The 24,048-nt window shown below is 52.7% G+C and overlaps 3 protein-coding genes across 4 annotated transcripts; 2 read left to right on the top strand and 1 right to left on the bottom strand.

Annotated features, from left to right (window-relative positions):
• Positions 1-478: 478 nt before the first annotated feature.
• Positions 479-7,514, bottom strand: ACTMAP (actin maturation protease). Its single transcript, XM_049621798.1, has 6 exons — positions 6,226-7,514; positions 3,910-3,978; positions 3,298-3,422; positions 2,858-2,987; positions 2,696-2,766; positions 479-1,922 (listed from the first exon to the last, which is right to left on the bottom strand). Exons 1-6 carry the CDS (start codon positions 6,567-6,569, stop codon positions 1,585-1,587), a joined length of 1,077 nt encoding a protein of 358 aa, XP_049477755.1. The 5' UTR covers positions 6,570-7,514; the 3' UTR covers positions 479-1,584.
• Positions 7,515-7,590: 76 nt separating this feature from the next.
• SNRPA (small nuclear ribonucleoprotein polypeptide A) lies at positions 7,591-18,226 on the top strand. Its single transcript, XM_049621799.1, has 7 exons — positions 7,591-7,674; positions 8,126-8,220; positions 11,176-11,348; positions 14,024-14,203; positions 16,001-16,174; positions 16,630-16,718; positions 17,845-18,226. The coding sequence occupies exons 2-7, from the start codon at positions 8,148-8,150 to the stop codon at positions 18,002-18,004; spliced, it is 849 nt and encodes a 282-aa protein (XP_049477756.1). The 5' UTR covers positions 7,591-7,674; positions 8,126-8,147; the 3' UTR covers positions 18,005-18,226.
• A 2,588-nt stretch (positions 18,227-20,814) lies between these two features.
• Positions 20,815-23,504, top strand: MIA (MIA SH3 domain containing). 2 transcript variants are annotated; one of them, XM_049621802.1, is made up of 4 exons: positions 20,815-22,272; positions 22,365-22,528; positions 22,977-23,087; positions 23,399-23,504. In XM_049621802.1, the coding sequence occupies exons 1-4, from the start codon at positions 22,146-22,148 to the stop codon at positions 23,420-23,422; spliced, it is 426 nt and encodes a 141-aa protein (XP_049477759.1). In that variant the 5' UTR covers positions 20,815-22,145; the 3' UTR covers positions 23,423-23,504. The 2 variants fall into 2 exon arrangements, with proteins under 2 accessions (XP_049477759.1, XP_049477760.1); XM_049621803.1 differs by having other exon boundaries at positions 21,968-22,272; positions 22,365-22,498; positions 23,399-23,502.
• Positions 23,505-24,048: the final 544 nt, after the last annotated feature.

Below are 24,048 nucleotides of genomic sequence, written 5' to 3'. Positions count from 1 at the left end.
TGGACAATGTGGGGGACATACTAGTGACCAAGACAGCTCCAGGCTGTGCCCTCGGGAGGTTCCCAGGACAGTGCACTGGACAGCGCCAACCGGGGTGTCCGGGCTGGTGCAGAGTGGCCAGGGCGGGGACACCCCTCTCCTGATTAGTAACACCGTACCTTTGCTGGGCACTGGGCTACATGAGTGACCAAGGCAAACCTGTTCCTCCCCTTCCAGAGTGGAGGCAACAGGTATTCATTCAGTGAATAACCTTTCTCCACGTCTTCTAGGCGTGCCGGGTTCTAACTGCCGGGTTGGAATCCTGGTGCTGCCGCTTGGGAGCCAGGATGTGACCTTAGGCCAGTGGCTGCTCCTCTCCAGGTCCCTGTCTCTTCATCTGTAAAATTGGGGAGGATCTACTACCTTCCTAACTTGAAGAATTTGACAAGTTAGCACTTACTGTCCAGTTTCTCAATCAGAACACCAAGGTCAGGGAGGGGCCTAGCCTGGGGCTAGGGAGTCTTCCCTGAGAAAGAGAGGCCAAAATAGAGAATGGAGTTCTCCTCAGCAGAGGGGTAGGGGCAGGCGAGTGACACTCGAGGGACCTGAAAGGCCAGTAAGGCTAGTGGCCTGAAGTGTGAGGAAGAACAGTCCAAGATCAGGAGAGATGAGCTGGGGCTGGGAGACTCCCTCCCATGAGCAAAAAGTTGCTGCTGGAAAGCTTCTCTGGAGGCAAGTGTTGAGACCTGGTCTGCATTTTAATGCTTACTTATTTTTGAGAGAGGGAGGGAGCAATGAGAGAGAGACATACACACCGAATCCCAAGCAGGCTCCAGGCTCTGAGCTGTCAGCACAGAGCCCGATGTGGGGCTTGAACCCACGAACCGTGAGATCATGACCTAAGCTGAAGTGGAATATTCAATGGACTGAGCCACCCAGGCTGGTTTGCCCGCCTGGTTTGCATTTAAACATTTTTTTTTAATGTTTTTATTTACTTTTTGAGACAGAGACAGGGCATGAGCAGGGGAGGGGCAGAGAGAGAGGGAGACACAGAATCCCAAGCAGGCTCAGAGCCTGATGCAGGGCTTGAACTCGCGAACTGGGAGATCATGACCTGAGCTAAAGTCGGACGCTCAACCGACTGAGCCACCCAGGCGCCCCTGGTTTGCATTTTAAAAAGCAAGGCTTCCTAGGCTCCATGGGAACAGACTGGGGGGCAGCAAAGGGTCTAGTGAGGAGGCTCCAGTCCAGAGAGAGGAGGATGGTCACCAGTGAAAATGGCTGGATGCAACATTCAGGTGGGACAGATGGGACCTGCGGGTTGACCTGTGGTCAGTGTCTTTCCTGGACAGGGAGCTTGTCTAGCTGCTCCTGGCTTTGCTCCCAGCCACACAGTAGGAGCTTACTACCGGGGGCGCGTGTGGGAGAAGGAGACATACGGGGAGTGGGAGGGGGCCTCTGCATGGAGGATCTCTGGCTGGAGGTCCTCAGGAACAGAGCCCACTCCCACGGCTGTTGGAAAAAGGACACTGGGGCACTCTTCAAATGGTGACAGAGCCGAGCTGTGGCCGGGGGCCCTGTCACCCGGCTCAGGGATGCAGCAGGCTAGCAGCTGGAGTCCTTCGGGCTGAGGAGCAGGGCCTGGCCACAGAGGCCGGCCCGCACCCCTCCAGCGGGCACCACGTATGCCCGGCCATCAGCGGCCCGCGAGGGCGAGAAGTCTGTCAGCTGTAGGTTGCTATCCCGGACCTGGTCGTAGTCCCACAGCTGGTAATGCCAACTCTTGCCCTGCTTGGAGAGAAGGTAGACGGCTCCTGGGGAACCTTCCTCTGGCAGGGATGGTGGCTGGCGGGCTGTGCTGGGCACCGGGTGGAACAGACCTGGCAGCTCGGGGTCCTCAGAATAGCCGAGGCCTGGCACAGCCTGCGTCCCCAGCAGGACCCCTGGGAGGAGAGCAGAGGCTGTGAGCTGGAGTGAGCTCCCCGCCGTAGCCCTTCAGGGTAGGCGTGGTACCACCCTCACACCACATTACAGAGAAGTCAGTGGGCCATGGGCACACAGCTGGGCTGGGACTGACCCAGGGTATCTGGCTCCAGGCTCCAGGCTTTTTTAAGTCCCGCCTCCTCCAGCCTAGTAGCACAGGGAGGGGAGGTGGCATTAAACAGAGCAAGCATCATCACCCGATCCTCTCCTGCTGTCTAGTGAAAAAAACAAAAAACAAAAACAATGCTCAGTGGAGCCCTCGAGGCCACAGACCCCGGCATGGGGGGAGCCTCAATCCAGGCCACCTAATGTGTGAATCAACCTTCTTGTAGGCAGCTGGGAATGACCAGGCCGATCGCTGTTTACTGACACGAGCAATGTGCCTGCGTTGTTCAGATTTTATGTACTTTGCCCACTGTCATCCTGATTTCCAGACGGAGAAATGGAAGCCCAGGGTCACAGAGCCTGGAAGTGGCTGGACCAGACCTGGAGTCCTGTTTGATTCTAAAGTCTATGCTCTGAGCTTCTGTTTACAGAAACAGTGACTGGCAGATACTGAGTCACCTGCTCCCTGCCAGGTCCCTGCTGAGTACCCTGCTGGGACAGGGACAGCCCAGCCCCAGTCCCTGCCTCAAGTATGAGTGAAATGCCAGCATAAGGGTGAGAATGTAGGGGTGATAGGGGCTAGGGACATCCAGGGTGAGCATACAGGGATGCGGGAGGGAAGACCCACCTGTGCTCACTGCCCAGTGGGCCTTGTAGCCCTTCCTCTGACACGGCTCGTGGTTGAAGTCCTCGTCGTAGCTGCCACTGGGGTTAAGGCCAAAGCTGCGGTGTGGTCCTGGGAACGACCCTTCCCCATCCCCACCCAGCTCCCTTCTAGGCCCTGGGATACGGGATGAGCAAGGGATGTCCGGAGACGAGGTGCCGCAGGACACGGTCTCTGTTGGGACCACCCAGGCCACCGCAGAGCAGCTCAGCCTGGCAGCCCAGTGCCTCCTGGGCCAGCTTGCCCATGTTGGCCACTGCAGGACGACACAGACAGAAGGATCACCATGTGCTTGGCTCCAAGCCACGGGCTAACTGAGGATCGGCGCCTTTAATCGTCACCATAACCGCCACCTCTTTGTACAAATGCAGAAAATGAGGCACAGAGACGGCAAGCTGCGTGTCCACAGCCACTTGGCAGGAGGTGGCAGAGCTGGGCGGGGGAATGAAGACATCCTGTTTCCAGAGTCCAACTCATAACACTCTACTGGGTGGGGAGAAGGGCCTGAAGAACGGAACGGGGTCTCCTTGCACGCCTGGCTTGCGACCCTTCTGCACCCAACTCACCGGAGAACATCTCTCCCTGGGCCGTGTAGCCTCTGTCCACGGCCATCTGCACAAGTCTCTCCAGGGGGATGCCGCTGGGCGGTGCCAGAAGCGTGCCTGCCATCCACAAGGCCACCAGCCCACACCTGGAGAGAGACAAGCCCAGTCCCTGAACCCCTAAGTCGGGTCTTTACTGGGCCCTCTCTGTCCCGGAAGCTGGAGTGTGGGGAACAGGTCTACTGCACTGGGGGTTTCCCTCCTTCTCCCAGGCCCGGTGGGGAGACCTCACTTCCCTCTTCCTGGGGGAGAGGGAGACCATGGCCTGTGGCCAGGGCTGGAGGGCTGCAGGGACAATGGGAGGGTGGGGAAAGTCACCTGGGCTTTCAGGAGGAGGAGGTGCGGAAGAAGTGGAGTCAGAGATGAAGACCGTTCACTTGCTTACTTGCTCATCCATTCCAGCAGTTTACTCCGCATGCGCCCTGGACCCCCGCCCCCTCAAGTTCCCCCTTTCCCACCCCTCCTCCTTGCCTCATGCGGGCTGGGATGAACCCACGCCCCCCCACCCTACAGATAGGTTCTCTGGAAGCACAGCAAAGGCAGACAGGGGTTGGGGTCCCAGATCAGGGCACGTACTGAGGGCCTTCCTGGATGAGGGAGGGCAGGTCGGCACAGAAGAGGATCCACTGCAAGTCACTTCTGAAACTGAATAAGAGCCGCGCTCAGGTCACAGGGGAACCAGCTCCTCGGTCCCCCCTTGAGGTCTGCCTGTCAACAGTATGATTGGAAAAAAATAGGATAAAACAGGCAGAGAGGGAAAGGATTAGGACCTGAGGTCCCTGGGTGGGGAGAGACATATTTTGGCACAATGCTGGGAGTGTCTGACCACAGCAACCCCCCCCCCCCCCCCCCACGGGTAAGGCTCCTCTTAAGAATGTTAACAGACACTACCTACTCCCTCAGGAATTTGACAAAAGACCCGACTAAATATCAGACCCTAAAGTCTTACAACCCACAAGGAACGGTGGGGCCATAGACCACCTCTTACAATGGAAACGAGCCAATCAGGAGTGGACAACCCAGCACCTAGAGTTGTCCAGCCAATAACCTGAGAAGGAACAAGGTGGAAGGCGGGGGGGGAGGGTGACCAGAACCTTAGAAAACAAGGACCCTTGCCTAGAGTCCTTGGGCGTTCACTTTCAAAGGTCCCCTCTGCAAAGAGCACTTTCGTACTATTCTTACTTTCTCATCTTATAGTCCAGTAAACTTTTTGCCTGCTGCTCATTTTGTGTCCACCTCTTCACTCTTCGAAGCTGCGAGACAATAAACCCCGGGTATTGTGGCAAAAAATCCTGCAACAGTGGTGTTGAGGGGTGGTGAAAGGCGCCCGGCCTGGCTGTCCTAAAGCCTGAGGGCAGCTCCAGGCTCTGATGAAGACTTCCTTCTCCCCTGAGGAGACACCTCTCCCTTCCCAGGCCTCGGTGTTCCTCATCTGCTCAGTGGGAACCCTTCTTCCACCTTCTGCTCCCTCCCTGCTCCTTCTCTCAGTTATTGAAGGAGCAAAGGACAGACGTGTAAAAGCTTTGCCACTAGGAGCCAGAAAAATGGACTAATTAGAGAACATTTCTCAAAGAGGTGTCTCTATACCTATACGCTTCCTGCGATTTTTTTCTCCCTTCCCGTGCCTGTCAAATAGGGATGAAGATTCCTTAACTCAGCCTAGAGTAGAAACAGGTAACAACATGCTCACGGCCTAAGAGATCACCCTGCTAATGAGCCCTCGCAGGCCTGCCCAGCCCCACCCTTGGGGGGGGGCCACTCCGAAAATTTTGATCCCGATCCTGCCCCAGGGCTCAGGAGGGGAAGGGCAACTTGCTTAGACAGTATTTCTGTTCCAAGAGCAAGACTGGGGTCGGGGGGGAACCTAAAGCTCCTGGTTCCCAGTTTGGGGCACCCTCCGGATGAAAGGTGTTATTACAGCACAGTGGTTAAAAGCCGCCTGAATGCAAATTGGGCTCTACCTCTTCTAACCTCTTTGGCTAAGTGACTTCACCTTCTTGAGCCTCCGTTTCTTTATATGGAAAATGACATCATAGTTCCTATTTCAAAGAATCACTGAGAGGATAAAGTACATACCTAAGAACACTTAGCACAGGGCCTGATAAACGGCAGACCTGGAATAACGGGTGATTGTTACTTGCATTACATTTGCTTCCCTTTGGTTAGGGCATTTAGAACAGATTATAAATTTATCTAGAGAGCTGGGGGTTTCTTCCACGGGTCTGAGTAACTCATTGTATCGGCTCACCCACCACAGCCTCAAGGCCAGGTCTAGCCCCCTCCTGCCTGGGTCTCTTGGGCCCCCTGACTGTCTTACCACCCCTACTCCCCTCAGGTAGCCTCCCTCTCTGTGCAAAGCCCCTCAATGGCTCCCCGGTGCCCTCAGGACAGTCCACCTTCCTCCACGTGGCGCCCGTGCTCTGTGTGATCTGGCTCCGGTCCACCTGTGGAACCCCATGTTTACTACCTGCCCCCCACCATCCTGTGAAAGAAATATTTGCAGATGCCTGAAAAGAACACCTTTCCATTTCAGCCCGCACCTCTGAACAGTTTGTTTACTCCCCTCATCGCATACCCCTGCACCTACAGGATAGCTCTCAGGGGTCCCCTTCTCCAGGCAGGCCCCACTAACACCTCCCCCGCCAGCCTTGGCCTTGTGATCCCTCAGGACTCCCTCATTACAGCTCTGTCACTGGTGAGGGAGGGATCTGTCTCTGCTGCTGGACTAGGTGCCTGTGAGGGCAGGATCTCTCTTCTTTGGTGAAGGTACACCACTGAACAGGTCTAAGTAGGGGGCTGAAGCACTCAGGCTGTTTGACCTTGAGGAAATGGGAAACCCCAAGAGGAGATGGCAGAAGTGATCTGCGGACAGGTGGTTCGGTGAGACCCTACCGGTCCTTCTGCAGCTTCAGGAGCCTCTTCACGTCATCTCTGCTCCTGGGGACTGGGCCGGCCTTCTCTAAAGCCTCCTTCAGGAGCTGGCTCTTCTCTAGACCGAAGACATGAGGGGGAGCCGGACCCCCAACGGCGGGTGGAGGCGGCAATGGGGGTGGTGGGGGAATAGGGGCCTGGAGACTCGAGGCAGGGGGCAGCAAAGCTAAACTGGGTAGGTTTGGGGGCAGAGAAAGAGGTGGAGTGATGGGTCCTTGGGGAACAAGGATTCCTGGAGAAGGGGCTGGGGGCTCTAGGGGAGGAGAGCATGGAGAACTCATTTTTGGGTCTCCTACGGCATGCATAGCCTGGAAGATTTGAGGATGGGAGAGGGATGGATCCTCTAAAATGAGTTAATCGCAGGGATGGAAGTTCTGAAGGTTTTACAGCGGAGTTCCAGAACTTGGGTGCCGAGCAGTGGGATTAAAAGGATCAGGACTGACATGTGGAACTAGGGGAGCAGGGGTTAGGCTGACCCGTATCATCAGAGATCTAACAGTTAACAGGGAGTGGTCTTTTATCCGGGAATAGATTTGTGGTTTGGGGTTGCTTTGCCAGGCTCAAGGAGGGTAATTTAGTAAAAGTTACGGTATCATCCCAGGCCAGGTCTGGAAACTCGGGAGTCAGTTTTGGGAAAACGAAGGATAGGACCTGGGGCGAGGCCCTACGGGGTGGGACTTCGGGGCCCAGGGCTAGAGACTAGGGAATTTAGGCTCTGTAACCCCTCACATTCCAGGCCCGAGTTCGGAACCTTCAAGCTGACCTTTGAATCAGAGGTCAAGAGATCAAAAGGACACCCGGCAGGGAGAATGGCTTAGTCGTAGAGAAGGTCCTGGAATCAGAGCGCAAAAGGAAAAGTCCCGTGGGCTGGGGAAGGTTCAGGGATCGGAGGACGTTGTGAGCCGCAACACCGCCGGGATAGGTAGTGGAGCCTGAAAATAAAACGCTCCTCCTCTTCCAGCAAAATGGTGACCGCAGCACACATTTTTTCCCATATCACGTGGTAGTACTCGCGATCCGTGTCCGGCCCAGTGGCGTCACGTGACGAGAAAAGGCAGGGCGGTGGGGGAGAGGAGAAGCTATCAAAGGACTGCCCCCGGAAGAGACTGAAGCGCGAGCGACTTCTCCATTGGCAAGAAGCGCGTGAGGGGGCTCGGCCTTCACTGATTGGTCCGTGGACCCCCAGGGGCGGGTCCGGTGGGGCGTTTTCGGCCGAGGCGGGAACCCAAATGTCGTTTTGATTGGCAAGTTTTGGGCGAAGGGGCGAGGATTACTCTGATTGGTTAAACTGCTGAGTTTCGGCACGGGATTGGCTTGCAGAAAGACAAGGGCGGGACCAGGAGAGGAAGCCTTTACAGTCGGCTCTCAGAAACGTAGGAGGCGACACTTGCGTGAGCTGCGCCTCTGTTGGTGAGTAATCTGGGGTGCAGGCGGCCATCTACGCCGGGCGGGCGGAGCGCTTGGCGCCTGGGCTTTCCCGTGCCTCCTGTGGAGAAACTGTTTTCCCGCTGCGCGAGGTTAGGGCGCCGCGGAGTTGTCTCTCCTTAACTGGCTCTTACATTCGCACTTTTTCTCCTGGGCCGCCCTTTGAGCTCGTGGGCTTATGGGAGTTGCCACTTAGGACGCTCCGCCTACTGGTTCGCGTAGAGCATCCTGGGACTCGTAGTAAACCTCTCGAGCTTTCCCACGCGGGGAGGCGGAGCCGTGTCCTGCTTTCGCTTTGTTTTCCAGTCTCTGCCTCCTTCCCGCCTCTCCTGGCTTCCTCGTGAAAGGAAGATCCCTGAGCAGCCCGTTAAGCCCGCTTTGGGGCAAAGGATTCGGAGAAACCCAGGGCTGAAGTTAACCTTTTTCCTTCTTTCAGCTCTACCTCGGCACCTCTCTCCATGGCAGTTCCCGAGACCCGCCCCAACCACACTATTTATATCAACAACCTCAACGAGAAGATCAAGAAGGATGGTGAGTTCTCAGGATAGTCCAGATTCCAGGTTACCTCGCACTCTTCCATCTCCAGCATTCACTTCTCTTCCTTCCCTTTCTCTAGCCAGCCAAACTGTTAGGGTTAATCCTTGAGCCTTTGCCCACGCTGCATTGTGTCTCTAACACTCCTTCAGTTCATCTTATCAGCTTGGCCATCAACTTGGTCACTGTCCATCCTTCAAGGCTTCAGCTCACAGGACGCCTCCAAGAAGCTTTCCCCATCCTCTTTCCCCTCTGGTGCCTGCCTCTGACTTCCCATAGGCCCTGGACATCTCCCGCTCAAGCCCTGATTGCTCTGGGCTGTTACGTGAGCATGAGGGTAAGCTCTGGGATTGTCTTGGTCACTGTGGTGTTTGTTCTCCCTGATCAGCCCACAATGGATAGGTTTTAATTTCAAAAAGAAAATGAGGTCATAGTAACGATGGCTAGCACTGTTACCAGGTACTGGTATGTAAATCTCTGTTACAGTAAATTTTCAACAACAAACTTTCAGGAAGGAGCTATTACTCCTGTTTCTCAGATGAGGAGACAGGCTCAGGCATGATGTGATTTGCCCAGGGTCATGCAGCAAGGTAAAGTGGTTGAGGCCACCACTACGGAATTCTGCTTAAGAACTCGGTTTTTGACATTATCACCTTGATTGAACCTTATTTTCTATATTTGAAAATTGAGCAAAGTCCTCTGATATTTTCTTTGCGTGGATGTTACGTGGATTAAACTAGCTAAACATCCAAACGGTGTTGACTTTTATGGTACCTGGCAGTTAGTATGGGCTGGATGGAACTTAGCTCTTATTATCACCTTAAGAAAATTGTTGGGAGAACCAATGGAGCTTGCTGGGATTAAGTTTTGAGGTTACCAATAAAGTTACTGTTGAAGAAAGCAAAACAAGCCACATAAATTCCTTATATGCTCCTAGAGTATCATGCTCAGCCAATTCTCTATGATGCTGGGAAAACACCCGGTGACAGACATTCCCCGTTTTGCCTTCATGGAGCCATATTCCATTGGGAAAGACAGACCTGCTTCCAGACAGTGATAGCCCAGAGTCGCCAGGGCCATGATTGGGAAGCACAACCAGAGTGATCAGGACTGGGTTTGAGCATCTAGATAGAGGGATTTGTTCCCATTCGTGGAAGAGGAGATGTCTTGGAAAAGCCTTCCAGGTCGAAGAAACAGTATATATGATGGAGAAGAGCGTTCTGAACCTGGACCAACATATGATGGTGTGTAGGAGCAAAAGAGAGCCCAGGCTATTCTGGAAACTACCAAGTAGTTGTGTGTGACTGAGGCTTGGGACTCAGAACCTTCCAGTGAGCAGTGCGCTGATAGCTCATGGGATCTTGTGGGAGGATAGGCCCATAGACTTTGTCCTGAGGGCATCTGGGAGCCAGGCGAGGGACACGATGTGTGGATGGTGAACTTGAGTGGGCAGGAGAGAAGGGAAGGAGAGAGGCCCAGAGTCTGGGGGAATGGCCGAGCCCCAAACTGGGTTCACGGGTGTGGCGGATGGAGACCAACACCAGAAATGGTGTCAGCAGAATTTTTGGCTGACTGCGCCAGAACACCTTTTACTTCCCTCTTGACCCCACCCTCTCCTGAATTTTCTTTTCTTTCCTCACCTAGTCTTTCAGCAAGTATCTTCAGCTCGGGTGCCTTTTCTGTTTGAAATTTTTTTCTTTTAACATTTTATTTTTGAGAGAGAGACCGACCATGAGCAGGGGAGGGGCAGAGAGAGAGGGAGACAGAATTCAAAGCAGGCTCCAGGTGCCGAGCTGTCAACACAGAGCCTGAAGCGGGGCTCAAACTCACGAACTCACAAACTGTGGGATCATGACCTGGGCTGAAATCAGATGCTCAACCGACTGAGCCACCCAGGGGCCCTGGTATTATATTCTGTTAGGTATGGCAGTTTGTTAGTGATCTATGGTGGCCTTGGGTTCAGATGGACTTGGGTCCTGGCCCCCATCCCAGCTCTCTAAGGCTCTTCCCGGTACCTTCGGGACACTCCTGTTGAGCCAGTGACAAATCCTCTGAGAGCTGTTTCCACGTTATTAAAAAAGTGAGACCATTACAGTTGCTGCCTCAGGAAGCGGTTGTAAGAATTTAGTGAAGTTCTTTCCGTAAAAAGACGTTTAGTGGTATTGTTATTCATGCAACTGTTTTTGGAGAAGCGTGGGTGCTACAGCCTGCACTGAGCATGGGGGTACTGCAGTAAACAGTGGAGAGGCTTGTGGCTCTTCAGGATAGCTAAACGGCAGGTTAGCCAGCGTGACGTCAGGAGGTGGGAAATGCCGGGAGGGAAAAGCAGTTAGGTACAAGGAGTGGAGAGAGCGACAGTAGGTGGCATTTATTTAGACAGGGTGGTCGGGGAAGGTCTCTGTGGTGGGAACACTTTTACTGAGACCTGGGTGACCAGAAGGAGAAAGGTCTTTGCCGTGGAGGCAGCAGCCAGCGCAAAGGTCCTGAGGCCACACGTGTGTACCGGCCTGAGAAAGGGCTGTGAGGCCAGTGCGGCTAGAGATAACGGGAGAGGGGTGGAGTGTGGGGGGATGATATTGGAGATGTTGGCCAGGGCCACGTCACACAGGCCTGGGTCAAGGTGCCGGTGACAAAGAAAAGAATGCTCACGTGTATCGAGCATTTACCGTGTGCCCTTTGTTATGTGTGGCTCCTGTACTTTATGTGACAGCCCCAGAAGGCAGGTACCAGTACTGTCCGTGCACACAGGGGAGCGCACACGACCCATCCCAGTGATTCTTGGCCGCTGCTGGTGTTGCTGCCTCTTGGGGGTTCCAGACCTGTGGCACCGTGGCCTTTGGCTGATGGTGTCCATTCTGGGCCATGCCTGGCTCTGGAAAAGGAACTCAACCCCCAGGACAAGATACCAAGACCTCCAGTCACCCACGGGTGCTTTCCTTCCTCCCCCTGCAGAGCTGAAGAAGTCCCTGTACGCCATCTTCTCCCAGTTTGGCCAGATCCTGGATATCCTGGTTTCCCGAAGCCTGAAGATGAGGGGCCAGGCCTTTGTCATCTTCAAGGAGGTCAGCAGCGCCACCAACGCCCTGCGCTCCATGCAGGGCTTCCCCTTCTACGACAAGCCCATGGTGAGCGCTGTGGGTGTGGAGGGTGTGTGCGCACTGTGGTGCTGTGGCAGACTGGATGGGTCTGGGCCTCCCGTCTCCCGCCGTCCAGTCTCCTAAAGTCGGCAGTCCCTCTTGCTGTTTGTCAGCATTCACTGTTCTTTGTACTGGGGTGGGGGTGGAGGACACACAGTGCCCCCAGATGGTGACCTCTTAGAAGTGTCAGGGCTGGGATGGGGGAGGTGCCCAGAGCTTGGAGAGCTTAGAGGAGGCACCTTACCCAGTCCAGGGGTTCAGGGAAGGCTTTCTGGATTTGAGGCTCCAAGGAGAAAGACTAGCTGGGGGAAGCAGGGGAGAAAGCGTTAGATAACCGAGAACATTAGGAAAGTGGGTCAAGTCTGTTTGGCTGGAGCGAAAGGGTGGGAGTGGGGGCAGAGTATGGCCTGGAGAGCAAGTCAGAAGTCAGGCCCAGGGGCCAGAGTTTGTCTTGCAAGTGGACTTGACTCTGCGGGTGGTGGGGAGCCATGGAAGGGTTTAGGGAGTTGCCTCTGGCCGTTGGGAGAATGGATTTGAGGGGGGAGGTTAGGGGAGGCTGGGTCAGCTTCCCAGGTGTGAGGGTTTGGGCCAGGACCAGCGCGGGGGGTCGTGAATGGGGAGAATCGGGTGGGTTGCAGGTGTTCAGGAGACTAAGTGGCCGGCCGGGGGGGGGGGGGGGGCTGCCTTCTGGGAGGTGAAGAATGGCTTAAAGTGCCCGCCCTGAACTAGAATTCCTGCCACATCACTGGCAGACATCTTTGGTTCCTGGGGCCTTTCCCCTTGTCCCTCTTAACCAGTGTTTGAGTTACATCTGATTGGAATATGCCTCCCTGAACCTACTCCCTTGGGTAGGGAAAGCAATGCTCAGGTGTCCAGGTCCCAGGCAGATCGCCTCCTGTGGAAGACAGCGGGCCCTGGGGGCCGTGGGGTAGCCTGGAACCCTCCCCTCCATGTTGGGAGGGGGCACTGATTTGCCTGCTGTTTTCTCTGGGCGTGGGAGCCCAGACTTGGCCACATCTTCTGATGTTTTTCTGGAGCAGCTAGAAATTAGTTTTTGAAGTATAAAGACCACGATCTTACTTGATCCTCCTCCCTGCTCTGCTTCCCAAATCACCCCTTGGACCATATCAAACACTCAAGCACCAGTGAGCTCTGTCGGGGAGCCTGTCAACCCTACCTTCAAAATATCCACCGCTGCCTACTCCTCACCCCTCCCCTGCTGCTGACCTGGTCTCTGCTCTGACCCCTGCTCCCCACAGGCTGTTCTCTGTGCCGCAGCCACAGCGTTTCTTCCAGCACACCGGTGAAGTCTCATCACTCCCTGCTTATGACACTCCATGGCTCCCAGCTTTCTCAGGAAAAAAAAAAGCCAAGTTTCACCAAGGTCTCCAGAGTTCCTCCGATGCCTCTGTGATCTTCTCTCCTCCCTCCTAGTCTGCATTGATCTTGCCTTTCCTTGAACACACTGCACACCTTCACTCTGCTGGTCCTTTGCTAGAAGGCTCTTTCCCTCCATTCCTCTGTCTCTACACCAGGGTCACATCATTGAGGCCTTTCCTGGCCACATCTAAAATTTTTTTTTTTTAAACATTTATTTATTTTGAGTGAGGGAGCATAAGCACATGTGTACCTACAAGCCTGGGAGGAGCAGAAAGGGAGTGAGAATCCCAAGCAAGTTCCACGGTCTCTAGACCCCAACACCAGGCTCGATCTCACAAACGACGTCATGACCTGAGCTGAAATCCAGAGTTGGACATTCAACCAACTGAGCCACTTAGGCGCCCCATGAAATTTTCAATTCTTAATCATTTTTTTTTTTTAATGTAGGTTTCACACCCTATGTGGGACTTGAACTCCTGACCCTGAGATTGAGAGTCCCATGCTCTACAGACTAAGCCCACCAGGAGCCCCTGAAATTTTCAGTTTTTTCAACACTTCCCACCCACTTCTCCAGTTCACTTTCTTTTTTTTTTAATGTTTATTTTTGAGAGAGAGACCGCATGAGCGGGAGAGGTGCGGGGGTGGTGGGATACAGAATCAGAAGCAGGCTCCTGGCTCTGAGCTGTCAGCATAGAGCCCTACACGGGGCTCGAACCCATGAACCGTGAGATCATGACCTGAGCCGAAGTCAGATGCTTAACCGACTAAGCCACCCAGGCGCCCCTACAGTTCACTTTTTAATCTTTTTTCATTGTGTCTTCCTCAGTGAATTACAGCATGAGGGCAGGGGCCTTTTGATAGGCTCATTGCTGTACCCACAGAGTCTAGGTTATCCATAGACTATTGAGGTTGAGATTTATTAGCCTGGGAGTCTAAACTGTGGTGTGACCGGAACCCCCTTGCACAGTGTTCCTGTGTTGCCCTTTTTTTCCTCAGGCTTTCTGCCTTTGGCCCGATGCCCAGGACTGTCCCATTTTCCCTTCAACACCTAGTGACCGAACTACATGCCAGCTACTCTTCAAAGCACTTCAGCTCATTTAGTCCTTAGACTCATCCTTTCGAATGGGAAATACCACAGTCCCCATTTTACAGATGAGAATGTTGAGGCTGGTGATTTCTGTAACATGGCTCTCAGAGTGACTGGGAAGGTCTGCTCTTGTACCCGGGCCATTTGGCCTTGAAATAAATCTACATTCTTCACCCTTCTGCTCTCTGTTTGGCAGCGCATTCAGTATGCCAAGACTGACTCGGATATCATTGCCAAGATGAAGGGCACCTTTGTGGAGCGGGACCGCAAGCGGGAGAAGAGGAAGCCCAAGAGCCAGGAGACCCCAGCTGCTAAGAAGGCCGTGCAGGGTGGGGCAGCCGCCCCCGTGGTGGGGGCTGTCCAGGGGCCTGTCCCGGTAAGCCAGAGCCCAGGGATACTGCTCTTTCCCCCATCAGGCCTTCCTTATGGCCTGGCTTATGGGCACAGTGTATGTGTAGGGGTCTCCCCTTGGGCATTCACACCCCCTCTCCTTCATTTCCTTCTAGAGATTGTGCGCCTGTCTCAGGGATTAAACACCTGTGTAATGGTGTCTGCACTTAGAAATGCCTCCTTGCTTGCCCAGCTTTCTCAGGATCTCTCTCTGTGTCTCAGTCCTTTGTTTTTTTTTTTTTTTTTCCTCCCCTTGACCTTGATCCTGCTGCCTGTGTCTTTTAAGTTAATGCCTGTGCAGAAAATCCAGAGGAAGCCACGCATCAACTTTTTCTGGATTAGCGAATTTAATTTAGCAGGGCCACCAGACATAAGGTCGGTACGGAAGAAGTTTTATTTCCGTGTGCTAGCACCAAAGAAGTAGACTCCAAACTGAAAAAGAGCTCGGGAGTAAATCCAACGGAAGGTGTGTAGAACCCCCCACCAAAACAACAGAATCTCGCTGAGAGAAGTGGGAGATGAATTCAACAAATGGATGCGAGACTCAGTCAAGACTTGTTGAGATGTCAGTTCTCCACATTGGTCTAAAACTCAACACAGTTGCAATCAGAATGCTAACAGGAATTTTGGGAAGGCGCTGGCAGTCTGTTTCACCTATGAAGTTACCACTGGGGTCCAGTAGTGAAAGGCCTTTTTTTTTTTTTTTTTTTTTTTTTTTCTGCTGGTAAATGGTGCTGGGCCAACTGGGTATCTGTAAGGCAAAGAATTAGTTCTACCTCAACTGTATCAGTTAACTTGAGGTGAATTAGAGACCTCAGTGTGACAGCTTAGAACAAAAAAGATTCTAGAAGGAAACAGGAAAATCTCTTTGGGACCTTTGTGAGGCCACAAAAAGTAGAGCCGTCCTGTTTTCTAAACAGAATCGAGAAAGCCCCTAGTAGGATAGATGAATTGCATCTACTCCTTATTTCTGAGTCTCCACGTTGGCTTTTCTGACCGGATCACCCTGTATCTGTCCTACTTTTACCCACGCCAGCTCCCCTTTTGTCTGGCATCGGCAACGGTGTCGGAGTCACTGCCCAGCTTCCCTGTTCTTACTCACTCTCCTCTTCTGCACCCAGCTTTTTGTCCACCTTGTTTTGTCTGCAGCTGTGATTTCAACTCTAGCAGCCCCACCTCCCCGGGGTGCCTTCCCTGGGTATCTCCCCTGGGTGCATGAGTTGTGTGCCCTCAGACTGGCTCCCTTCTCCCCCTTTGCCACCACCTCTCCCGTCTCTTTCTGCCTCTGCCCCGACTGTCCCTGTCCACCTCTGCCTTGCACTGTGTTCTTTTTTCTGCAGGTCCCTTTTTTTTGCCTTGAAGTTTATTTTTGGAAGGAAAAGTACAGCTTGCTCATTCTAGCGTTTCTTTTCACTCCTTTTGTTAACAGTTGTCAGCATTTGATTTTTTCCAGTATTCTTTTTTTTTTCTGCTCCTATATTGATAAACAAAGTTAGGTCACGTTGACTGTTTTTTTTTATGTTAGAAAAAAAATTTTTTTTAACTTTCTGGCTTGAGTTTGCCCTTGAAGCTTGGGTCTGGTTTGCTCCATCCATTTCCCTTTGGGTGACCTTTGTCTCTATAGGTCCCTTTTTCACCTCTTTCCAAATCTGGGTCTTTCTCCCTGTTGTCTTTCACACCCAGGGTTTCTTCTGATGGCCTCTTCTCTCTGCCTCCTGCTGACCCCAAACCTGTCTCCTGCCCGTCAGCTGCCCCGCTCAGTCCTGCCTCCCTCTCTCTGCAGGGCATGCCCCCGATGACTCAGGCACCCCGCATCATGCACCACATGCCGGGCCAGCCTCCGTACATGCCACCGCCTGGCATGATCCCGCCTCCAGGCCTGGCGCCCGGCCAGATCCCACCAGGGGCCATGCCCCCCCAGCAACTTATGCCGGGGCAGATGCCACCTGCCCAGCCTGTAAGTGTCTACTTCTGGGGTCTCATACAAACAGTCAGAACACGGGACCAGAGAGGGATGGGTAGGGGTGCTGTTTTAGGGTGGGTGATCCGGGCAGGCCCCCCAGAGGAGGTGCCGTTAGATGATAAGAATAAGGATATGGCAGTGGGGCCAGGCCCTGGGGTAGAGAGGGATCGGTATGTTTATTGGAAGAGCTTCGGAAACGCAGGGTGAGGCTAGAGTGGTGGCCAGAACCTAGATTGATTTGGTGAACTTCTGCTCAGCACCTGCTAATGGATACAGCAGTGCTCTTTGTGGCTTATCGTCCCATGGGGGCAAGGCAGTGTCGACAGGCAACATCAGGTGTGTCAGGCGAAGGACCGGAAGGAACTCCAGCGGGGCAGGGGGTGGGAAATGGGAAGGCGGTAAGTGGTAAGTCCCCACTAGACTCACGGGGTCTGTTGACGTCCTTGCAGCTTTCCGAAAATCCACCAAATCACATCTTGTTCCTCACCAACCTGCCCGAGGAGACCAACGAGCTCATGCTGTCCATGCTTTTCAACCAGTAAGTGGGGCCGGTAGCTGGGCAGGGGCCCCATGGGCGATGGCCAGGAGATGGCGCCATGGGGACCAGTCTGGGGGTTGTGCAGGTGGAGCCCTGAGCCCGCTGGGGATTTGCAGGCAGGACAGTGACTGGAGGCAAAAACGGAGGAAGTAGTAGCTGAGCATGCTGGACCTTCCTCCACTTTTGTGAGGGGTGGGGGAGTCAAGGTTCTGGGCTTCGTCTTTCCAGCCTCTGAGTCAGAAATGCAAGGTGCACAAAAAACAGCCATGAGGTGGCATGGAGCACTGGCTGGATCGGCCATAATTGGCAACTCGAACTGCATTTGCTGGCGGTGGGGATATTTAAAATCTTGCGTGCCGGGGTGTAGGCCCCTGTGGCTATCGCACAAACTGTTCACTAGTTAGTGAAGGAAGGGGTGTGTGTGCTCACCTGATGGCCCTGCTTATGATCTTACATTCTAAAGAACTTTTTTTTTTTTAAGTTTATTTTGAGAGAGTGCGTGCACAAGCGGGGAAGGTGGGGGGGGCACAGAATCTGAAGCAGGCTTCAGGATCCGAGCTGTCAGCACAGAGCCCCAGGCGGGGCCCAAACTCAAATCGTGAGATCATGACCTGAGTCGCAATCAAGAGTTGGGCGCTTAACCAACTGAGCCACCCAGGCGCCCCAAGCGATAGGTATTTTGTAAGAATAGCGGCAGAAGAAAGGATGCCTAGTAAACTTGAAGATGGTTGCCTAATGGGGAAGGAAGGTAGGGCAGAGAAGAGGGAATGGAGAAAAACAGCCTATCATGAAAAGGGTGGTGTTTGTTTCTGGAATGGGGTGGGTGGGTTATGATTGACGAAGGACATGGCGGCAGTGTCCTGTTTCTTGGTTTAGGTTATTTATGGTTGCATAGGTGTTCATAAAGTATTTCCTTAAACGATATGCTTATGTTGTGTGTACCTGTTTGTGTTAGGGTTCCTCGATGTAGCGTTTTGCATATTTGGGGCTGGATAGTCCTTTGTTACTGGGAGCATCCTGTGCTTTGTAGGATGCTTAGCAACATCCCTGGCCTCTACGCTCCAGATACCAAAACGTTAGAAGGAGATGCCAAGTCTGGATACCTGAGGTCTGTCCCTTCTTTCAGGTTCCCTGGCTTCAAGGAGGTCCGACTGGTCCCCGGGCGGCATGATATTGCATTCGTGGAGTTTGACAATGAGGTACAGGCAGGGGCTGCTCGTGATGCCCTGCAGGGCTTCAAGATCACCCAGAACAATGCCATGAAGATCTCCTTTGCCAAGAAGTAGCACCTTTTTCCCCTGCCTGCCCCTGCCCCCTGTTCTGGGGCCACCCCTTCCCCCCTTGGCTCAGCCCCCTGAAGGTAAGTCCCCCCTCGGGGGCTTTCTCAGAGCCGTGTGTGAGTGAGTGGTCGCCACACAGCATTGTACCCAGAGTCTGTCCCCAGACATTGCACCTGGTGCTGTTAGGTCGGAATTAAAGTGGTTTTTTTGAGGTTTGGTTTTTCACAACCATTTGTCGTTTTTATTTTCTTGTTCTCTGTGCCTCCCTTTCTCACACATCAGAATATTCTGGGTGTTTGGACCTCTCAGGGTATTGGGGTTTGCAACCTTGGGAAAACACAGAATAGGGTATAACTTTGTCTCAGTTTCAGTTACCTTTACTACTTTGGGAAAATTTCTATTTTGTCTCCATCAGCATTCAGAGCAGGAAATTGAAACCTAGACTGCCATGTACAGTTGGGCAGGTTGTGTACTGCACAAGGATGCTACCTTTAAGGATACACTATTCATTTTATAGATTTATATGTTTTTTTCTAACATGATAGAGTGTTAAAAGGTTTTTCTTTCTTGTTTTTTAATGTTTATTTTTGAGAGAGAGAGAGACAGAGTGCAAACAGGGGAGGCAGAGAGAAGACGACACAGAATCTAAAGCAGGCTCCAGGCTCCAAGCTGTCAGCACAGAGCCTGATGCAGAGCTCGAACTCACGAACCACGAGATCATAACCTCAGCTGAAGTTGGTCGCTTAACCGACTGAGCCACCCAGGTGCCCCAAGAAAGAGGTTTTTCTTCACCTTTTTCAAATCTTCACAAAAATGCTTTTTGTCATAGCAGCAGTCCCCCAAAAACCATGCTAGATACTTCAGGAAGAAAAGGATGGGAGCAGGGTACTCAGGAACTCATTGGAAGAATAGTAGGAGTGGCAGCCTGGGTTGGGGACACTTGAGTTCAGGTTTGCAACCTGTGACTGAGCTGCAGTCTGGAGTCCAGGAAGGTGCCACTGCAGCTGATGGAACTGCCCATCCCACATGGGGAGCTACTAACCAGGCACAAGGGGTGTGGCCCCGTCAAACACTGCTGATCTTCCCTGCCGGCTACCCTCCAGCCAGGAGCCTGGGGCAGGTGACTAAACCAGCTCTGGCTCCAGTGCCCTGGCGGCAGGGGAAGGTCTAGGAAATGTAGTTTCCGGTTGGACAGTCGTGTAATCTAACTGAAACTATGAATGGAAGGGAGATCGAATGGGGACCTTCCTTAGTAGTCCCTCACACCCTTGATCTGGAATTTTGTTTTACTTTTGAGAGAGAGCACGGGAAGGGCAGGGGGGCAGAGGGAGAGGAAGAGAGAATCTTTTTTTTTTTTTTTTAATGTTTGTTTACTTTTGAGAGAGCATGGTGGGGAGGGGCAGACAGAGAGGGGGACAGAGGATCCGAAACTGGCTCCATGCTGACAACAGAGAGCCCAATGTGGGGCTTGAACTCACGAATCATGAGACTGTCACCTGAGCTGAAGTCGGACGCTTAACTGACTGAGCCACCCAGGTGCCCCAAGGGGGAGAGAGAATCTCAAGCAGTCTCCACACCCAGCATGGAGCCTGATGCAGGGCTCAATCTCACAACCATGAGATCGTGACCTGAACCAAAATCAAGACTTGGAAACATAATGGACTGAGCCACCCAGGTGCCCTGATCTGGAAAATTTTTAAAAGTATGTATGTATGTGTGTGTGTATAAATACATACACACACACATACATACATACATACATACATACATACATATATCATATACGTGTGTGAGTACGGGAAGGGCAAAGGGGCGGGGGTGCGGGGGAAGGATCCGAAGTGGCCTCTGCGCTGACAGCATCGAGCCTGATTGAGGGCTCTCACTCATGAATCATGAGATCATGACTTGAGCCAAAGTGGGACATTTAACCAACTGAGCCACCCAGGCACCCAACTCCTGGAAACTTTTTTTTTAATGTTTTATTATTTATTTTTGAGAGGGAGAGAGACAGTGCGAGCAGGGGAGGGCAGAGAGAGAGGGAGACACAGAATCCGAAGCAGGCTCCAGGCTCTGAGCTGTCCACATAGAGCCTGATGCGGGGCTCGAACTGACAAACCGTGAGGTCATGACCTGAGCCTGAGCCACCCAGATCCCCACCCCCACCCCCACCCCCGGAAATTTGTAATTGACTAAAAAACATACATAAATCGCATAAGACCCTTATTCATGCCATATAGATAGAAAAATTAAATCCTTTGCCAGAAGTAGAAAATTGACCACAAAAATAAATACAGGAAGACAATGTTCTGTTTGGATATCTTCTGCAAAGGCTCTAAGCCCAAGCCTGCTTCTGCTTTGCTCTTTTTAAATTTTCACTTATTTATATGTTTATTTATCTTGAGAGAGAGAGGGAGAGAATCCCAAGCATGCTCTGTGCTGTCAGCACAGAGGCCCAATGCAGTCTTTGAGCTCACAAACCATGAGATCATGACCTGAGCCAAACTCAAGAGTCAGATGCTCAACCGACTGAGCTTCCCCCAGGTACTTCTCTGCTCTTTCTATTAAAGAGGAACATCAGCATTTGCAGCGAAGACTTCACAGCACCAAATACAGTCTTTGTGCTCATAGGATCTGAAAGGGGAAGGGGATTGTCTTCACTAAGAGGCAAGTATTGTAGACAAATGCAAACACCTCGCCCACCACACCGGTGACCACGGGTTCTGTGATCAGCGGGTCCTGGTTTCTGTTGTCTGCCTGGTGGACTCCTTAGCTGCTCCCTTGTGTCGTTGATGTCCCCACTCTAAGGTTCATTTTCTTCCTGTGTGAGGGGAGAATTCCTGTAGGTTAATACTGTGGTATTGTCGGTACTCGCCACTGCCCCCAACACGCACACCCACTGCCAGGCACTTAGTAAACACCATAAATTCAGCACATGCTTGCCGAGTACCTGGCATGTGCTAGATACTGTTCTTGGGACAGGACATGCAGTGGTGAGTGAAACAGATGAGCTAACTGCAAACACTTTTGGTACAAACGACGGGGGTGGTGGGGCAGAAGGGCTGGGGAACGGTCCTGGGTGATCAAGGAAAGCCAGTCGTTTGAGGGGACATTTGAGCACAGTGGTTTCTCCCACGGTTGTGGTGATGGGTGTTGGGTGCATAGAGATAGTCAGTCCAGGCTTCGCGCCACGTGGATTCTTCCCCATCCCCATGCCCATATGCGCCCAATCTACTTCCCCCTCATGGAAGTTTGGACTTGAGGCCAAAGGTGAGAATGCCTGGGGACAGAGATGGCCACTCAGGAGAATGATCTTGGTCTGTGGATCTATTTGAAGGGCAGTTTTAGAGGTTGAGACCTGAGTTCAAATCTCCCACCGCTTTCTCTTGACAACTGACAACTCCACGCTGAGTAAGTGACAGGTATGGGCCTGGACCCCAATCTGGCCCCTCTGCTTGCTGGCCAGAGTGGGGTTATAACAGCCCTCTTGAGGTGATGGAGAGTGTCCATTTGAGTTAATAAAAATGTATGTGGTGAGTGCTCTTTAAAGGACTGCTAGCTTTCATTGCCCCTATTTTACAGAGGAGAAAAGCGAGGAGAAATAGCTGAGCCCAGGTCACCCATTCGGGAAGTGGCTTGTGAGGATAAATAGTGATTATGGTAGAGCGTTGCCTAGCCTAAGTAAGGCCTGGCATGTAATACTTGGTCCTTCGGAGTGGGGGCTGTTCCTGGGAATCAAAGGGCTGCCTTGTTCTGTCCTTTACAGGAAATTCCAAGGTAGTTTTCCGTACCGGCTCCCTGTTTCTGTTCTCGGAGGGGCCCAGGTACCCAAGTGGACTCAAGATGGAATCGAATAGCTCAACCTGCCTGTCCGGGCCTCTGGTTGTCGGGGGGGTGGCTGGCACCTGGAGTGGCCTGGGCTGCTTTGGGCCTATTTGGGTATTTCCTTGGGCGGGCAGCCCTCACCCTGTCCTTGAAATGGTTCTGGCTGGGTAGCAGCCTCTAGGTGGTGTGGATGAAATTTGGGACTGGTTAAGGGCGGAGACGAGACCAAGAACACAAGTTTCCTTGTGCTGCTGGGGAGAGGGAGGGCAGGAGGAAACTGGAGACCCCACTTCCACCCTGGCCACTCTCTTGCTCACAGTCCACCATGGCTGGGTCGCCAGTGTTCCTTGGTGTCATCATTTTGCTGTCTGCCTTCTCAGGGCCTAGTGTCGGGGGTCGCGCCATGCCCAAGCTGGCTGACCGCAAGCTGTGTGCTGATGAGGAATGCAGCTGTAAGAGTTGGGGGGTGGGGGGTGGAGGACTGGGGGCTTGGATTGCCAGCCTGTGTGGAGGGTGCTGTCATTCTCTTCTATTCCTCCCCCAGACCCCATCTCCATGGCTGTGGCCCTGCAAGACTACGTGGCCCCCGACTGCCGTTTCCTGACCATACACAGGGGCCAAGTCGTGTACGTCTTCTCCAAGCTGAAGGGCCGAGGGCGGCTCTTCTGGGGAGGCAGCGTGAGTCTTGGGAGAACAGAAGAGGAAAGGGTATGGGGCTGGGGTGGGAGTACACCCTAATTTTCCACCTAAAGGGAAAATTTGAAGCGGTGGACTGAAATAGTTTGGCAGGGGGAGGGGGTATTGTGATCTTGATTTTTAATTTGTTGAGCAATTATAGGGCATGAACTAACTATATGGTGCTAGTCTCTTACGGACACTGAAGAAAGAACAGCGAATGATCCCTTTAATTCTAATGGAAAGGGACAAGCCATCAAAAAACATCAGCAAATATATGCTCCTTTGAGAATTAGTACAGACTTGGGTGACTACATCAGGGGGTCAGGGAGGGCATCCACACAGTGCCTCGAGGCTGAGATCTGAGTGACAAGGATGGAGCCAGCCATCTGGAGACCAGGAAGAAAAAATGTACAAAGGTCTTCAGCAGGAATAAGTTTGCCATCTTTCCGGACCCTGGCTTTTAATTCTTCCTCCCCAGGTTCAGGGAGATTACTATGGAGATTTAGCTGCTCGTCTGGGCTATTTCCCCAGTAGTGTCGTACGTGAAGACCAGACCCTGAAACCTGGCAAAATTGATGTGAAGACAGATGTGAGTCTCTTGGGGGCTGGCAGGGATCTGGAGGGGGGACTCTTGGGTTGTGATGATGGGCAATGATCCTCCTACCCTTGGCTCCCCGGCTGCCTAGCTGTGTGCCTTGGTTTTCTCATTTGTAAAATGCAGAGGGATTTCTAAGTCTATGTCAGGTTGAGCGGTGCAGATTAGAGGGCTCTGGGCTAATTTGCATAGCATGTGTTTGGCCAAACCTGGCCCCTGCTGCTACAGCTTTTGCTAAAACCGCTAGATCCTTTGTGGTGTGACCGCTGGTTTTCTCCCCACTGTTTTCCCTTTCTCTTTTTCAGAAATGGGATTTCTACTGCCAGTGAGTTCAGCCTACCACTGTCCCTGCTGGGTTTTTTTCCTTCCCGGCTTTATGCAAATATATCAGCCAAGTGCAAACTGCGGGTCTCTGTGGTCTTTATGTGGGGGCGGCGGGGGGGGGGGGGGGGTGGGGGGGGTGGGTAACAAAGGAAATGTTTCCCCAGGTTTCTGAATTTGGCCAGTCAACCCACTGACTGTGGTAACGTCAGTGGTTGCTAGGCAGAGTTCCACTCACTAAAAGCTCTTTGCTCCAAGCTGGGTACTGGAGGTGGGCACCTAAGCTTAGATATCACACACAAGCAAATGAGAAGGTGGAATAACCTGAACATCCCGGTTGCGGGTTGTAGTGTCCTCTCTAGACCAATGGAAGGGAGTTGAACTATTGGGAATGAGCCAATCGGACCATGAGGAAGACATAAATCGCAGAATAGAGGTTTTCATGGAAGATCATCTGAAACGGGAGGTGGGAGGTTAGCCTGCGCGTATTCCCGCAATTTTCATCCTTGCGTTTGAGGTCAGAAAGAGCCCTTGCCAGCTCATTACCCGCTCTTCTTCGGGGTCTTTCTGTCAATTCTGCCCATGCCCCTTCTTTGCAGCTGTGTCCCCGCCCCCAGGTCCGCTCCTACCCAAT

This window comes from Panthera uncia, assembly GCF_023721935.1.
Source record: "Panthera uncia isolate 11264 chromosome E2 unlocalized genomic scaffold, Puncia_PCG_1.0 HiC_scaffold_19, whole genome shotgun sequence".
Taxonomy (NCBI): Eukaryota; Metazoa; Chordata; class Mammalia; order Carnivora; family Felidae; genus Panthera; species Panthera uncia.
This window is presented reverse-complemented; position numbering and strand designations above follow the sequence as displayed.